Source organism: Narcine bancroftii, chromosome 11 (genome assembly GCF_036971445.1).
Source record: "Narcine bancroftii isolate sNarBan1 chromosome 11, sNarBan1.hap1, whole genome shotgun sequence".
Classification (NCBI taxonomy): domain Eukaryota; kingdom Metazoa; phylum Chordata; class Chondrichthyes; order Torpediniformes; family Narcinidae; genus Narcine; species Narcine bancroftii.
Window position 1 is genome coordinate 78230049 of NC_091479.1, and position 19032 is coordinate 78249080.

Here is a 19032-nt window from a genome sequence, read left to right on the forward strand (position 1 = left end):
TTCTTTAAGAAGTCTACAAATAAACAGTATACAAGTAGGACCTAAATGAAATCTCTGCTTTCTACTTCTTCCAGATGCTGCAGAGTTGCATTAGAGCCTATACATTCCAGTGGGCAGATCTCAAGATTTATTTGGGCTGGAAGATGTTTAAAGGCACGGTTAGATTTGCTTCAACTTCAGAAAGGGAAGGCACACTGAGAACCTCAAAGCGTATCATCATAGCTCCCGTGAATCTTTGTTTGAAACCTATCTAAGCAAGGAGGCTTCCCCTCTATCAATCCTGCAACAAAACCAGAAAAAGAGACACAGAAGTTGGAAAACAAACAATAATATCAATGACTGTGTCTGCAAGATATGGTGTTAATATTGAGCCATCCATTTGTTATGCTGCATCTTACAGCCATACAGATTATAAGAGGCTTTGATCTAAGAGAGAATAATGCAGGAATAAGCTAAAACCATTCACCAATAACATGATCATCACCTTTCAGCAAACTATTGAAAAATTCAATGGACAACAAGACTTTTGCAAACTCTTGATCCAAAACTGCCAATAAATTTAAATTTGACAAGACAAACTTCTCCAGCAGATGTACATTCTCATTCCTATTGACCTTATCCTAAATGGCATTGAAATAAACAGAACACTTTCACATTTCTTTTGAGAACTGAGCTACCCACTAACAGCTGATAAGTGGGGAGGATGTATTAAATTTGACCAGAAAAAAAGTATGGACTGGTTTAGAAACTTTTATTTTAAGTAGCCTTTTACATAGAAACTCATAAAAGTTGGAAAGACAGATGAACAAAATTCTTTCTGGCATTGTCTTCACCTTCTGCCACTTCAGACAAAGGTTTAATAGTAACTGAAGGCATAACTAACCTCATCAGGCCTCAGATCTAACCCATGTCTATGTTTTCCTCCATAAGGAGTAAGCTCTGCACAAACACAACTTTCTTCTTGTGTTTTCCTCCATCTCTGTTTCTCCATGATCTACGTAAGGATCAAGATTTGCCCAACCAATATATAACTTCACTAAATGACTCCAAACCACAATGCATCCATAAAGTCTTACCCTAGAACATAAACATACTACTAGATAGAGCTAATAGTGCAATATGGTATGCAATTGCACTTGAGCACGGAAATATTAAGCTTCAGAAAACAAATTGATTAAAGATGAATAATGCAGGATGTAAATTTAGATGGTTGATATAGAATTTCATTTGAATTGTCTTTGTCGGAAACTTTGCTGAGGAGATAAATATATTAGATGGCATCCTCGGGACATATTAATTTCAAGCATACTTAAAAATAAATGGTGTTTCCTTAAATTCCAAGACAAAACGCTTCAGCTGGGCTCAATTTGTTGCACTCACATATTTGATTTTATGCTTCAATTTTATGACATTCAATGACAATTTTGAGGAAGTGTTACATTTTTGGAGGTCTTGTTGTTTTCCTCTGTTACCATTCAAGTGGTCACATTCAAAGAGAAGAGAGATTCCCTGGTGAAAAAAATTACTTCATTCAACAGCATCAAAATAAATATATGGAGCATTATTTTTCATTGTAGTTGTGATATTTTGCTGTATACTTCATTGCAAGAGACTTCGAAGAGCTTGAGGGTATTGTTAAGGTGCAAAATAAATGGAAGCTCTTATAAATGGCAAACCTCACACTATAGCCCAAGCTCCCCTTTTTTCATTCACATTCTTGAATGCATAATGGTAAAGAGTACCTAAGTTCTAAACTGTAAATTGTGGGATATATAAAAATAATTTGAGCAAATAGTATTTTGGAAGGAACGTTGAAGACACTGATTACAAAAGTAAGCAAAATGAATTTAAGAAATCTCCAAGAATTCTGTTACTAAAATATTAGCAAATGACCAATTCTTTTGTCAGGTCTCAGGTTTGTCAGCTGATCAGCAGTAAGTAGAGCAGTAGCTCTCAAGTTACTATCTATAACACAGCAGCAGCAAAAAAACTGCAAGTCCTTCTAACATCTAATACATTGCACCACAGCAGCAAACTAAAATGTGGTAAGGACAAAAGCTTCTGAGCAAACAGAATGATCTGAGAAACTATGACATCAACGTGCCATGTAAGTGTATTAAAAACTTCTGTTGAAATTTGGATGGTTCAGAGACTAAACATTGGGCTGTAACAGGGTCTGTGACTCTTCTCAGTATATTCTGATGAATACTTCTAAAATGGAAACGATTCTTGCCCTGCGCTATTAAATTTGATGATCGAACATGAAATTGTACAGTACGGGTGAGAGACAAGATCGATGTTTTGGCAGAAGTCATTGTTTAATTGCTTCCCACTATTTTTTGCATGGATGAGATATTTTGTTGTTACTACTGTTATTTGATATATTACATGCTCCTATCAATTAATTTAGTATTAAAATGTCTTCTGCTGCAAAGAGAAGTGTACTACATATTGGTTCCTGGAGTCTCCGCGCATTAAATATTTACTCATATCAATCTTCACTGCATTTACATAGTACAGTATCTACTTATGCATCCAAAATGTAAATTACTGCATGTAAAAATAATTTGAACAAATTTTATTTGAAATAATAGTGGTGTTCTTTATAAAACAAACCAAATGAACAGACGTATTCTGGTCCTTCTATCTTCTTAACTATTTGTACACATGAAGTGCATATCATATTTTTAAAAAAAATGTATAAACATCCAAAGGTTTAGGCTAATTGCAATAAAAGCATGCTGAATTTGCTTCGATGCTAAAGTATCACTTTTCCAGAGAAGTAGCTTAGCCACAAGCATTTCTTAACAGTATTTTATCTTAACTGTCAGATCTGCTCAAGTAACTATTATACAGTATAAGCTCAGATTCTGACTTTTTTTTTCTTGGTAATATTACAATATATCCATTTGTCTGAGAATCTATCTACACCTACACAATCTTCTGGATCCATTGTATTCCTGTTTGTCACTCAGGGATCCCTAACTATTGTTAGTTTACTTACCTGTCTACATAGTCTGTCAGGCTGCGAATAGCTTTCTCCAGCAAACCTTTGTTAGTCTGTCTGTGCCTGTATATTAGTTAGGTTTTATTGGGGTATATGCATCCTCAATGTATCTTTTTACACCTTTGCTCCTTCACTGGTCTAATTATTATCTCATAGGCTTTTTGTACCTGCATCATTAATATTTATTGTTACCAACCACTAGCATGTCCATCTCACTCTGCCTGACTTTAGCCACATTTCAGTCTATCTATAATCACTGTCCATCTTTTAAGAACCCACCACTGCTTGCAGTTTACTCTGTCCACCATATACAGCTATTTTCATGTCCATGAGATCAATACTCGCAGCCATTAATGGCTCGATTTCTCTGTATGAAAGTTTGATGATTATCTCATAATTTCACGATACAGTAAGAATTATCGAATAACAAATATCTTAAATATGTTAAGGAATGAACAAAAATTGTATTCATGTTATAATAAGATTTGGTGAATAATTCGTATTTCACTAGTACAGAGATTAAGGCAGGGAGAGCAGTTTGAGAATTTCTCATTTTAAATGGAAACACAATGCAGTCTTATGGTGTGATAAATATTTTGGGTTGTAATGGTGGTTATATATGACAATTTGTTTTTATTTATTGTGAAAACAACATCTTAAAATTAAATATTTCAGAAAGCCTTCACATTCACCAAGCCTAGAGTGGGAGGACTAAAGGAAACACTAACAAGGCCAGATCATGCACCATGTATGGTAGGATATTTGGTAATATTGAGGAACTGAAGGACTTTGGGGTCCCATGGATCCTTTAAGATTGCAATGCAGCTTGGAAAGTGGCCTTCATTGGTTGGGCATCGAAAACAGGATGAGGGAGGTTGTACTCCAACTTTATAAAATCTTGATCATAACTCAGCTGGACTTCTGAGTGTAGCTCTCATCACTAGGAATGTGGAAGCACTGGCAAGGATACAGAGAAGATCCACCAAGGTGATACCTGGTTGGTGTCTGGAGTGAAGCTAGATCTGTTCTCTCTGCAGCAGAGGGGATATGACTGAGGCATATCTGGGGAAGAGAAAGAGTAGACTGAAGGAAATTTTTCTCTATATCAGAGGAAGACAAAACTAGAGGACAAAAGTTTTGGATAAGGGGAAAAGGATTTTGAACGGATAGATCAGTTAAGCTTCTGACTGCCAAGATGTTGATGGTGGGGGCTTTGAAAAAGTTATGCCATTGAATATCAAGGGTGAATAGTTAGGCCTCCCTCATTGGATATAGTCATTGCATGCAAGTGTGATTTTTTTCTTGTCACTAAGCAGCTAATGCCTGAGTATTGTCTAGGTCTTGCTGATTGCTAACATTGACTAGTTAATTTTCTGAGGATTGGTGAATAGATTGAATGTTGTGTAACCATTAGTGAATATCTCCACTTCTGACAATAAGATGGAAGAAAGCTCAATGAAGATGCAATTAGAGATAATTGGACCTTGACACAGCACCGAGAAGCTCGTGCAGTGATGTCATGTGGCTGGAAGGGTTTATCTTCATGAAATTTTAAAAACAAATTAGACATACAGCACTGTAACAGGCCAATTCAGCCCTAAGAGTCCGTGCTGCCCAATTTACACTCCATTAACCGACATGCTGGTACGTATTTTCAATGGTGGGAGGAAACTGGATCCTCTGGAGAAAACCCATGCAGACACAGGAAGAACATGCAAACTACTTTCAGACAGCATGGGGTTTGAACCCAGGTCTGGTCCCAATCGCTGGGGCTGTAAATATTTTCCACTAACTGCTATGTCAACCGTGCCACTATATTTACTATCAAGAAAGACGAGGGTAGCCTATACCTGAAAACACGACCAACATCAAGAATTCCTCCAATACACATGCTATCTGACCATCATACCTTCATTGTTGTTGGGCTTAAACATTGGAACTCCCTACCCTGTTGGGAGTACCTTTTACTGTTGGATTGCAATTTCAAGAAGAAAGCTCAGCGACATAATCTCAAGACCGGTTAAGGATGGCAAATGCCGGGCTTGCCAAAAAAAACCATGTCCTCATGAAAATGAATACATTAAAATAAAATGTGTCAATTGAAAATCTTGGCCAAAGCCACTCTATCATTTACTGCTACACCCACATGGTGCGAGTCCCTTTGCTCCACCTTCTGTAATTAGTTACTTCAAATATAGAGACCAGTATCTGATGGTTCAGAATATTACAGCTTGCGTATATCGAAATAACTCGGTTTTCATTGTCACTTTCACCCAACAGCAGAGTCTTCAGTCCTGGACAAAGGTTACACAAATACAACTGATTCAATTACACTATTCTTTATATTTAGCAAAGTTCAGTTAAAAATTAATTAATGTCTTGTAGTATTGAAGACCCAATTGATGGTATTAATACTAAATTATAATTTTGGGCAATACTGCAAATCCTATTCTGCAGAACACCAGACACAAGCGACAAAACCACAACTCCAAGAGTGAAGCCAAGATATTACATGAAATATATTAGTGATGGAGGGTGTGACAAGTACAATTGTGATGGAGGGGAGGAAAGTCTCTGGAACATGTGAGTATGGGTTATATTTGTTGATTATCCTGTTCTAAGGTATTGCTTGTTGTTGGCTGCAATGTCATTTTAGAGGTACTAAAATGAAGGAGGAGAGAACAAAAGGAAAAGATTCCATTTGAGCCTCGAATCAGATCTCTAGATTCTACCCCTTTCACTGTTTCTTGTAAGGATGCTATCCCTTTCTCCCAATTCCTCTGCCTCCCCGCTTCTGCTCCTTGGATGAGGCCTTCTCCTTATGACATCTGAAATGTCCACTTTCTTCAGTAAATGTGGATTCTCCCAACTGCCATTGATAAAGCCTTTACCATATCTCCTCAATTTCTTATACTTCTAACCTTACCCCGCCTCCCCTCAGGCAGAACAAAGCCAGCATTCTTTCCACCCCACCAGCCTCCGTATTCGACACATTAACTTTTCCACCAAATTCAGTGCAATCCTACCACCAGCCACATCTTCCCCTCCCCACCCCCATCATTGGCTCTCCCCACCCACCCACTCTCTTGGGCATTTCCTGCTGCAAAACCTCTCCCTACTCTCTCCCACTCAGGGTCACAGACAGACCTTCCAGATGAGGTAGAGTTTTACCTGCACATCGTCCAAACTAATCTACTGTATTCAGTGTACTCAGTGTGACACCTTCTACATTAGTAAGACCAAAGGCAGATCAGATGACCACATCATCAAACACTTTCACCCTATTTGTGGGTCTAAGTTTGACCATTAAGATTTTCAAACAATGAGATTGCAGATTACCAGAGCGTTACTGTACTGATATAATCCTTATGAGTATATGTTGCAAAGGATGTCATCTTTACCCCATGGTAGCAGCCACAACAAAAATGCAGTGAACAGCACCTGTAACTATGTAAGGCTTAACATTCACTTTCACTGAAGCCATTGACTCCATCAATTGAGAGGGATTGTGGAACATCCTCCTCAAATTCAACTGCAAGATATTTTCTTCCATTTTACATTTCACCATGAAACAAAACAAGTCTCTAACAGAACCAATCTCAGTGCAGACCAGTGATTGCTTCATTGCCCCGACACATTTTTTAATCTTTCTCAACCTATTGCTTCATCTCACTGCCAAAATTCATCCTCTGTGAGTGGAGATAACCTTCAGAGCAAATCAGAAACATGTGGGTAAACATTAGGGTTACAGTGCCTGCACTCCAAATCCAAAGTTAACTGAACCTCAATAGTTGAGCAGCAGTATGCAGACAAAACCTAGGTTTGTGCACACTTAGAGGCTTACCTCCAATTGTCAACTCGTCCCCCAAAGCATACAAAAAGATGGGCTTTAACCTTAACAATTTCAACATCGTGTTCTCTGACAAGATAAGTTTCTACAGAACATGGACTACTTCTTATATCTCAATACCCCTCAAGAATGTCAGTGATAAAATTAACAACCACTTTCAATGCATGAGCACAACCTTTGGTAGATTGAAGAAAAGGATACTTGAAAATAAAGACCAGATTACGTAGAAACCTCATGATCTACGGAGAAGCATTGATCCCTATGCTTCTGAGACCTGGACTACTTACTGCAGACAGTAAATACAATCAATGCTGTCTTCACAAATCTCTTCATATTCACTGGAGATCAGATCATTGAGTGGTGTTACAACAACAACCTTGCACTCAATATTGGCAAAATCAAAGAGATGATTGTGGACTTCAGGAGGAAGTCAGGAGAACTCAATCCAGTCCTCATCAAGGGCTCGGTAGTGGAGAGAGTCAAGAACTTCAAATTCCTGGGTGTAAACATCTCCGAGGATCTGTTCTGGAGCTTCCATGTTGATGCAATCATGAAGAAGGCTCGCCAGTGGCTATACTTTGAGATTCTGCACGTCACCAAAGACTCAAAAATTTCTTCCAGTGTACTGTGGAGAGCATTCTAGCTGGTTGCATCAATGTCTAGTATGGAAGTGTCAATGCTCAGGACAAGAAAAAACTTCAGAAGTTTGTTAACTCGATCTGGGATATCACGGGCACCACTCCATCGAGGACATCTACAAGAGGCAATGTCTGAAGAAAGCAGCTCTATCCTCACCCAGGCCATGCCCTCTTTAATCTGCCACCATCAGGGAAAAGGTACAGGAGCATAAAGACAAACACTCAGTGGCACAAGGACAGCTTCTACCCTGCTGCATCAGATTCCTGAATAATCAATGAACCAAATCAGTTAGCCACTTCTTGCATCATCCGTTGAAGAATCCATAGTTTCCACATTGGCCTCCTTTGTATCCTCAGATCCAAAAGATCAGAGTGAAAGCAAAGCATTCATGATTCCAAGAAAACCCTATGATGAAGGGAAAAATATTTAACAGCTAATCTGATCCATATGCTCTAGTTGTTGACTTGATGTTTTAATTTAATTTTAATTTTTAATGTAGACATATAGGACAGTAACAGGCCCTTCTGGCCCTTGAGCCCTTGGCACCCAAATACCCCAATTAACATACAGCCCCATATGTTTTGAAAGGTCACGAAACTGGAGCACCTGAGGTAATCCACACAGACACATGGAGAATGTACAAACTCCTTACGGATAGTGCCAGATTTGAACTGCATCAATGGCACTGTAATAGCGTTGTGCTGACCACTAGGATAATCATGGTGCTTCAGATGTTGCTTTGGATTAATCTTTAAGCTCCTTGTTCTTGAATTTTATGTCAGTATCTATAAAACTCAAAACTAAATTCATCATTTATCTTGCATTCCCTAACTGTACTGTTATTAGAGCTGCGGCTCACCTACTTCATTCCATTTACTATATTATATTGTTTCACAGAGAAGGACTAAAATCAGTCCAAACCATTTCATGTAGATTATTTTCCTCAGTAAATCAAACATATACCTGAATATGTTACCCCACATTTCTCAACATAGCATTCTTCTGCCACAATCTCTGTTCTGCCAACCAGTCCCTGTAATCCTAAAAACTTTGTCACTCATCTATGATGCTTAAGAACGCTCTAGTTAAATGCTTATTGAAGAATACATTTTCTGGCCAGAGCTCCTGTTATTTCTGACTTTTTGCATCCAGTGAAATATCCAAATTTTTCAGAATCAATTCTTTTTCTGCAGTTAGTTATCTTTAACAATTGTTACACATCCTACTACATGCATTCATCTCAAGTCCAATGAGAGTCAGCAAGAGATTACATGTTCTCCTACTTGATGCAGCAGTAAAAAGGTGATAACATAATGGTACTGATTGAAATTTATTCATGTCTAACTAAAAACCAAAAAGTAACGAATTACAGTAGAAAATTGTTGAAACATAATTTACCTTCCATTTTAGATTTACTTAGTTGAATCACTCCCTTCAATCAACTAATATGTGAATACTTATAAAGCTTATAAAGAAATAAGATTGGGGAGGTATATTCTCCGCTTCCGAGCGCTCCCCTAGGCACCTGAAAGCAGCAAGGCAAAGCGGCTAGTCACTTTCAAGTGCCTAGCAGGGGGTGGGCTGATGACAATCAGCTGGTGACCCAACTCCCTGCGCCTGACAGCCCCCCTCCCCACTGCCCGGCAACCCAACTCCCCGCTGACTGACAGACCACCGGGACACTATTGTTATCAAGGACCATAGCCTTTCGGAGGGTTAGACCTAAGATGGCGTGGATGGACATTTTACATTGTAGTAAAATCACATCGAAATGCTAGAGGAACTCAGCCGATCTTGCAGTGACCATAGGAGATAAGGATATATTGCTGATGTTTTGGGCCTGAGTCCTTCTTCAATAGTCAATATTTTGGGCTTGAGTCTTTCATTTATGAAAGGCTCAAGCCCGAAATGTTGGTTATGTATCTTTATCTTTGCTCTATAAAGTACACTGTTTGCTGAGTTTCTCCAGCATTGTGTTTTTACTTCACACACAAGTAATCCTTTTGAGCAAAATACTCACTCTGGGTAACACATGACACATCTACAAGATCTGCTTCCTCACGTGATGAGGGTACAACCATGATCGCTGATGCTGACATGAGTTTTATCCATGTAATCCAGTTTCCAAAACCCTAAAGACATATGGTAATTTAACTAGCCACTCTGAATTGCCCCTACTAGGTGAGCGGTAGAATGTGCATGAAGTTGCTGGGAATTTGGGGAGAATAAAATGTGAATAGTGTTGGCTTTGTGTAAATGGATGCTGGATGGGCAGTATGAATGCTCCACTCGCTTTACATGAGTATGTGGCTTGTACGACAATAACACCATCAACAAATTTGCTGGTAATGGGCTGCATAAAAAGGCATGATGAGTCAGCAAACAGGAGGGAGATTGAAAACTTGTCTGAATGGTGCAGCAACAACAACCTCACACTCAATGTCACCAAAACCAAGAAGCTGGTTGTGGACTTCAGGAAGGGAAAACAAAATGTGTACGACTGGGTGAAATCAGAGATGGAGAGGATGAGCAAATTTAAATTCCTGGGAGTCACTATCTCAGAGGAGCTTTCTTGGACCCAACACATTAATGTCATCATGAAGAAAACACGACAGCACCTCTACTTCCTTAAGAGTTTGCGCAGGTTTAGTTTGACATTGAAAATCCTATGCAGATGTGCACTGGAAAATGTGCTGACCAGCTACATCAAGGCCTGACATAGGGGCAGAAATACCTCTGAGCCCAAAGCCCTACAAAAGCTAAGGGACACAGTTCAGTACATCACAGAGAAAATCTACATGGAATGCTGCTGTCAGAGAGCAACAGCAATCATCAAGGATCCACACCATCCAGGACATGCTCCGTTCTTGCTGCTGCCATCAGAAAGAGGTATAGATGGCACAAGACTCACACCACCAGCTTCAGGAATATTGTGCTCCCTCCACCATTGGACACCCAACAACAAACTCAATCAGAGACACATTTAAGGATTCTTACTTTGCACATTATTTAAATTTTAAAATGTAGACATAGCATGGTAACAGGCCATTTTTGGCCCATGAGTCCAACTAACCTGCACCCCCCAGTACATTTTGAATGGTGGGAGGAAACCAGAATCCCCAGGGAAAAAGCACGCAGACATGGGGAGAATGTACAAACTCCTTACAGAGAGTGCAGGATTTGAACCCTGGTCCTGATCTCTGGCGCTGTAAAGGCGTGGCGCTAACCACTATGCCAACTGTGTTGCTTCACGGTCTGGAATACATAGGATTTTTTAAACCATTTTTTCTTTGTTTACATTTCTTGACTATAGTTTTTTGCATTACCAATAATTAGAAATTCTGCTTGGCCCTCAGGAAAAAGAATCAGGGTTATATGTGATGTCAAATGACAACCTGTTCTGAGAAAATAATATTATCCATAAACTTGAACTTAGGTCAATGAAAAAAAGAAGAGTATACTCTCCCTGTGATTGTCTGTTAATCAAGATTCTGTTCTAAGTAATGATTTTCTTTTTGATTATTTCAGTGAACTAATTCTTGTGAATTCCCAGAAATTTATCTTTACATTGTGAGATACCTTACTCATCAGTAACTGCTGAAACTCTTGACTTCTGTACCATGTGCTTCTGCTTCTCCACAGATCCACCTTTCTTGCTCTTTGTGGTGTTAACTATTGTCGATGCCTTGTTGGCATGCCCCATCCACTGTTCGTGCAACAATGACAAAGTGGATTGCAGCAATCTTGGCTTGGTGACCATACCAACAGACATTCCATCAAACATCAAATTTCTCTCACTGAGTAACAACCAACTCAGCACCTTGCATGCTAGCACATTCACTAATTTTACCACACTGGAGAAACTGGACCTGTCAAACAACTACCTGGACCAACTACCATCAAATGTATTTGATTACATCAGGAACCTTATTGACCTCAACTTACGAAACAACAGTATTCGAAGTCTGGATAAAAATATCTTTGATAAGACCACTAACTTACAGAGGTTAGACCTTTCTCTTAATGGTCTGTCTCAGATTCCCCTACTCTTATTTGATGAAATGCAGAACTTGACCTGGTTGAACTTGGAAGAGAACAGAATGCCAAATCTTGAAAGAGAGGTCTTTGAGCCACTTGAAGTTCTTCAGCAATTACAACTTGGCGGGAATCCTTGGGAATGTGACTGCAGTCTGAGGGATTTCAAACACTGGATGGAGTGGTTCCAATACAAAGGTGAGTGGAACAAGCTAAAACAATTCCAGGCATGTTTGCAGCCCTCAGTAGCTACAATTCTTTTCCCCCAAAACTAAGACAACGTGAGGATTAAAACTGAACTCAAACATTTACTAATGAACCTAAATGTCAAAAAAAGAAAATGAATTGGAACCCTCTTGTTAGGTCTATTTTGATTCTCTGTGATAGATGATCATAGACAGATAACCAGAATCATAAATAGACCTAACAAGAGGGTACCAATTCATTTTCTTTTTTTGTGATTGCTTTATAAATATTAAGAAGACCTAAGTTGGCTTTTTGCCAAACAACAAATTCTAGCCAGTACCCTTAGTGGCCTTGTCAATGGATAAACCAAAAAGTTTGTAACCATTGCATCCTATTCACTTAGAGAACAACTTCAGACTCTTTCATTAAAACAATTCACACCCTTCTCCCTCACATAACCTATTTCCACCCTTACTGTAGTTTACCTATTGCTGAAACTCTCATCCATGCCTGTGTTACTTATAATCTTTAATATTCCAAAAGCCTATTTACTCCCCATTAATCTACACCTCTGGTACGTTTTGAATGGTGTGAGAGCCCCAGAGAAACCCACGCAGACACGGGAGAATGTACAACTCCTTACAGATACTATGGGATTCGAACCGCTACGTCAACCATGCCACTTTTTAAACTATACTTACCGCTTTGTCACATGCTAATATCATTTCATGTAGCTTAGTTTCAAATTGTAGATGATAATGTTATTTTAAAGTGAACTAAAATATTTAGCTATGCCAGAGATGATGGAGAAATGTAAAATTTCTAAAATGTTACAAAATCAATGCAGACTTACTGTCTAAGACAACAATTAAATCAGTTATGAATACTGAATCTCGCTTCTATTGGAGAACAACACATAGGAATTACAATAAATATTTTTCCCCCATTAAAATAGGCGATGTTCCCATGTTCCATGCCCATGGATAAAGAATTGGTTTGCTGGAGCTCCTCAATTGAAAATCAAACATAAAATATGGCTGAATTAAAGAAAATAAAAATATTTATTTTGGTGCTAATAATTTCTTAACAAATATAAATACAAACGAACTTTTAAGGAAATGGCTATTTTATACAGTTATTTTTTACCGAATTGAGTAGCAACCCATGTTATTTAAACTGATTATTTTGTTGTAAAATCAGGTGGAAAACTTAATGGAATTGAATGCTCTCTGCCAAAAGGCCTCCGTGGGAAAGATCTCAGAGTAATTCCGATAGAGATGTTCAACTACTGTGTCCAACTAGAGGACGAAAATAAATCTTCAGTGAATGGAAAAGCAGTCACTGCCCCTCCCTGTGTGAAGCAAGAGCTCATTACCTCAAGGCCACAATACTATCATACCACAGATTGTATCAGACAACGTTACCGTCCAGTCAGTGTCAGGCGAGCCATTGGGACAGTCATCATTGCTGGGGTCTTGTGTGGAATTGTTTGCATCATGATGGTGGTTGCTGGAGCATATGGGTGCATATATGCCTCTTTGATGGCAAAATACCACCGGGAGCTTAAAAAACGCCAGCCATTGATGGGAGATGGTGAGCAAGAACAGGAGGAACAAAAGCAAGCCTCCTCCATGGCCTGAAGATCATATGCAGAGATAGCCTTGGTTTGAATGGGAAAAAAAGCTACCAGTTTACTCCATTTTAGGCCTGTGTGCTAGTTGCAGTGCTAATAAAAGTATTAATGTTAAATTCTCACTGAGGTAATCAAGGTCATCTAATCAAAATGCATTCTACAATATTAAATCCTGCTGCTTTTATTTTCTGGAGCTTCAGGAAATGTAACAGCCACTGATATATGGGATTTTATAGAAAGAAAGAAGGTGGCCTTCAAAACATTAATGCATGCCATTTATTTGACTGGTATTTAGAACTCAATGCAGAATGGCTATTTCAATCTTTGTTTGAAATTGAATCTTAATTAGAGGAACAAGAATTGAGTCTTTTGCTTCATTTTAGGTATTTTATATTTGTGTGTTTCATTGTCCAGCTAGTTTTAAATTAAAATTTAAAATATATTGTTTGGAAAGAAGACACATGTTGGATACAATTGTAGTTTATCTTATCTGTAGGGCACTTGGCTTCAAGTGCCAATGCATGGAGTAACAAGGTTGATTACTTTGGAAGGCTGTCAACCAAAAATATTAAAACCAAAATTGAAAACTTACTTTTTGTAGGGTGAATTTATTTTAAATATTTACAATTGTAGAATACAAAATATCTGCTTTAGATTTTAAAAAAGAAAACAACCACCATCAAGAAATAAAAAATAAAATAAAACTAAGAATAGAGAAACACAAAAGATTCTGTAAACGAGCAGACAAAGATTTGCTGGAGGAACTAAGCCTGTTACACAGCACCTATCGGTAGAAATGGTCAGTCAACATTTCAGGTTGGAAGCCCTTATGCAAGGGGTTAGTCCAAGCCAAAGCCTTGAGGTACTCACTGCAGAATGTCCAGGGGCTAAAATGAGTCACCTCCAACAACCACAACTTTTGTGTAAGATATGTTTCGAGGGATTGGAGCACTTTCCGCTTGATTTGATTGGACTTCAGCTTTACCTTCTTGCCATACTTGCTCAAATGATGCCTCAATGTCTTACAGGATCACAAGATATAGGAGCAGAAATAGACCCATTGGTCTATCAAGTCTGTTCCACCATTCTACTCATGAACTGATCCATCCTCCCACTCCCCGGCTTTCTTCCCATAATCTTTGACGCCCTGACTAATCAAATACCTGTCAATCTCTGCTTTAAATATACCCAACTTGTCTTCCACAACTGCCTGTGGCAACAAGTTCCATAGACTCACAACCCTCTGACTAAAGAATTTTTTCTGCACCTAGGTTTTAAATTAACACCCTTTTATCCAGAAGTTATAGATTGCCATGGGAAACATCCTTGCCACATCAACTCTGTCCAGGCCTTTCAATATTCAAAATGCCTCTGTGAGGCCTCTCCTCATCCTTCTGTACTCCAATGAGTACAATCCAAGGGCTCATATGCCAACCCTTTCATTCCAGTAAATTTTCTCTGAACCATCTCAAATAAGGTGCCCAAAACTGTACACCAAGTGAAGTCTCACAAATGATCTATAGAGTCTCAACCCTGCTCTTCTATGCTATTCTTCTAGAAATGAATGCCATCATTGCATTCGCCTTCTACACCACCAACTCCACCTGAAGATTAACCTTTAGGGTATCCTGCACGCGGACTCCCAAGTCCCTTTGCACCTTGGAATTTTGAATTTTCTCCCCATCTAAAAAATAGTCTCCGAATTCACCAAGAATTTAACTCCTTTGTCCACGCACAGATTCTTGTAAACTTGATGACACTCAAACCAGTTATCAGTCAGCACTGAATAGCACAATCAATTACATATTCCACCATTTTGCTATGATTGATAGGGTCAGCCAGAAAAAAAATACATTGGAAGCTTCTTTATTTTATGGATAGAAAATCCCTGGTCAATTTTCCACATTATGGGGTCGATTCTGAAATAGCTTGACAAGATACATGCCTAGTTTTAGAGAATAACTGGTACAATTGGCTTGTTATTCTACCCCATAATCGTTGCTGTATTCAGTGTTCCATGTCACGTGGAGTGAATGGAATTAGCTGAGCATTGGCTTCTTTAATGGTGGGATCTCTAGAAGATGTGGAAAGTAATGATTCACTTGGCACTTCTGCTTTGTCACTGCAATGCCTTCAATATTGAGTAAGTTCTTGGAGATTCCCCTTCTCATCCATCTCCATTCACATCAAGATGCAGCAGGTCTGCAGAAATTTGATCTGATTTACTGGTTGTCCAAGACCTATTATTTTATTGTGTTGTATGCAGCTTTGCCAAGCTGACATCTTGGTAAGCCTTGTGCTGCTCCCAGCATGCCTCTATGAACCTTTCAATTAACCAGGGTTTGTCCTCTATCCTGACAGAAAGGATCTTACAGATTGTGATGTAATATCATTCTGTTGCTTCAGATCAGTGGTTCTCACCCTTTTTCTTTCCACTCACATACCATTTTAAATATTCCCTATCCCATCGGTGCTCTGTGATTAGTAAGGAACTGTTTAAGTTGGTATGTGAGTGGGAAGGGAAGGTTGAAAATCGCTGCTCTCCACCCAATTGTTACTGAATTATTTTGCCTGAGAAAAATTGTCATTGGCCCATTTGCTTTGGAGTTATGAAACCATGCACATAACGAGTCAATTAGGTATGATTAAAACAGTGGTTTTCAAACTTTTTCTTTCCACCCATATACCATTTTAAGCAATCCTTTACTAATCATAGAGCACTTATGGAATAGGGAATACTTAAAGTGGTGTGTGAGTGGAAAGAAAAAGGTTGAGAACCACTGCTTCAGAAGGACAATGGATACATAGTTATGAGCAGCCAAGTATGTTCTGAGTTCATCCCATTTAGCAAGATGATGGAGTCAGAGAAGGTGAAAGGTGACCCATGTGTGTATAAGGAAAGTTACTTTTGATGAATCTATTGATTAGAATCAGGATCAGAATTTATTGTCATGAACATGTCATGAAATATGGTGTTTTGCTGCAGCGTCAGAGTAAAAAATTTATATAAACTACTTTACAAAATAAAAATAGTGCAAGAAAAAGAAAAAAAGACAAAGTTAGGCAGTGTCTGTGGTTCATTGATCATTCAGGAATCTGATGGCAGAGAGGAAGAAGCTGTCCTTGTGCTGTTGAGGGAATGCCTTCAGACTCCTGCACATTTTCCCGATGGTAGCTGAGGGCATGGACTGGGTGGTGGGGGTCCTTGAGGATAGAGGTTTCTTTCTTAAGACACCACCTCTTGCAGATGTCCTCGATGGAGTGAAGTCTTCTGCCCGTGATGTCACAGGCTGAGTTAACAACCCTCTGGAGCTTTTTCTTGTCCTGAGCTTTGGCACCTCTGTACCAGACAGTGATGCAACCAGCCAGAATGCTCTCCATAGTACACCTGGAGAGGTTTTTGAGAGTCTTCAGTGACATACCAAATCTCCTAAAACTCCTCACAAAATATAGCTGCCATCAAGCCTTCTTCATGATTGCATCATGTTTGTTTTCATTGTGTGATGACATTGTTTAATGTTGAATGTTTAGTGGGTAGGAAGGAGGGAGGGAAGGGAGGGGAGAAAAAGACACTGTGTATATTCAAGAGGGAAATGTTTATGTGTATTTTGGTCAATATGGTTCATAGTGTGAAAAATAACACTTAAAAAAAAAAAGCGTGGAGTCTCCAGGACAGATCCTTGGAGATGTTGACACCCAGGAATTCAGAGTTTTTGACCCTCTCCACTGCTGTCTCTTCAATGTGGATTGTTTTATGTTTTCCTGATTTCCTTATGCTCCACAATCATCTCTTTGGTTTTGCTAACATTGAGTGCAAGGTTGTTGTTGTGACACCACTCAACTAGCTGATCTATCTCCCTCCTGTACCTTATTGGTATCTGTGATTCTCCTGACAACCATGGTGATTAAAAACTAATATTAACACAGTTATAATTAATTTTATGAATACTAGTATCAGCTTAATAATATGGTCTAAAATGGAGCTCCCCTTTGCCTCCAAGCATATTGATTTTCTCATTATATTTACTGCATTTCTGACATCCCTCCTTCCCAGGCACACATTCTTTGGCTTGGCTTCGCGGACGAAGATTAATGGAGGGGTAAATGTCCACGTCAGCTGCAGGCTCGTTTGTGGCTGACAAGTCCGATGCGGGACAGGCAGACAAGGTTGCAGTGGTTGCAAGGGAAAATTGGTTGATTGGGGTAGGGTGTTGGGTTTTTCCTCCTTTGTCTTTTGTCAGTGAGGTGGGCTCTGCGGTCTTCTTCAAAGGAGGTTTCTTCCCGCCGAATTGTGAGGCACCAAGATGCACGGTTTGAGGCGATATCAGCCCACTGGCGGTGGTCAATGTGGCAGGTACCAAGAGATTTCTTTAGGCAGTCCTTGTACCTCTTCTTTGGTGCACTTCTGTCATGGTGGCCAGTGGAGAGCTCGCCATATAACACGATCTTGGGAAGGCGATGGTCCTCCATTCTGGAGACGTGAACTACCCAGCGCAGTTGGATCTTCAGCAGCGTGGATTCGATGCTGTCGGACTCTGCCATCTCGAGTACTTCGATGTTGGTGATGAAGTCGCTCCAATGAATGTTGAGGATGGAGCGGAGACAACGCTGGTGGAAGCGTTCTAGGAGCCGTAGGTGATGCCGGTAGAGGACCCATGATTCGGAGCCAAACAGGAGTGTGGGTATGACAACGGCTCTGTATACGCTAATCTTTGTGAGGTTTTTCAGTTGGTTGTTTTTCCAGACTCTTTTGTGTAGTCTTCCAAAGGCGCTACTTGCCTTGGCGAATCTGTTGTCTATTTCATTGTCGATCCTTGCATCCGATGAAATGATGCAGCTGAGATAGGTAAACTGGTTGACCGTTTTGAGTTTTGTGTGCCTGATGGAGATGTGGGGAGCTGGCTGATGGAGGACCTCAGTTTTCTTCAGGCTGACTTCCAGGCCAAACATTTTGGCAGTTTCCGCAAAACAGGACGTCAAGCACTGAAGAGCTGGCTCTGAATGGGCAACTAAAGCGGCATCGTCTGCAAAGAGTAGTTCACGGACAAGTTGCTCTTGTGTCTTGGTGTGAGCTTGCAGGCGCCTCAGATTGAAGAGACTGCCATCCGTGCAGTACCGGATGTAAACAGCGTCTTCATTGTTGAGGTCTTTCATGGCTTGTCTCAGCATCATGCTGAAGAAGATTGAAAAGAGGGTTGGTGTGAGAACGCAGCCTTGCTTCACGCCATTGTTAATGGAGAAGGGTACAGAGAGCTCATTGCTGTATATGACCCGACCTTTTTGGTTTTCGTGCTGTTGGATAACCATGTTGAGGAACTTTGGGGGGCATCCGAGGTGCTCTAGTATTTGCCAAAGCCCTTTCCTACTCACGGTGTCGAAGGCTTTGGTGAGGTCATCAAAGGTGATGTAGAGTCCTTTGTTTTTGTTCTCTGCACTTTTGTTGGAGCTGTCTGAGGGCAAGGACCATGTCAAACTGACATGTCAAACTGAAAATCTCATGCAGTTTGGCATGCAGAGTTTTGCCGCCAGCCTTCCAGACCTCTGGGGGGATTCCATCCATACCTGCTGCTTTGCCACTTTTCAGTTGTTCAATTGGCTTATATGTCTCTTCCCGGGTGAGGACCTCATCCAGCTCTAGCCTTAAGGGCTGTTGAGGGAGCTGGAGCAGGGCGGATTCTTGGA

At 39.8% G+C, this 19032-nt stretch overlaps 2 protein-coding genes across 2 annotated transcripts in view; one reads left to right on the forward strand and one right to left on the reverse strand.

The window, feature by feature from the left end:
• The window catches only part of LOC138745230 (voltage-dependent calcium channel subunit alpha-2/delta-4-like), a 270894-nt gene that overhangs the window by 87760 nt on the left and 164102 nt on the right, over window positions 1-19032 (reverse strand). The window lies entirely within an intron of this gene.
• On the forward strand, window positions 10295-13357 carry LOC138745806 (leucine-rich repeat and transmembrane domain-containing protein 2-like). Its single transcript, XM_069903122.1, has 3 exons — window positions 10295-10385; window positions 11139-11729; window positions 12918-13357. Exons 1-3 carry the CDS (start codon window positions 10295-10297, stop codon window positions 13355-13357), a joined length of 1122 nt encoding a protein of 373 aa, XP_069759223.1.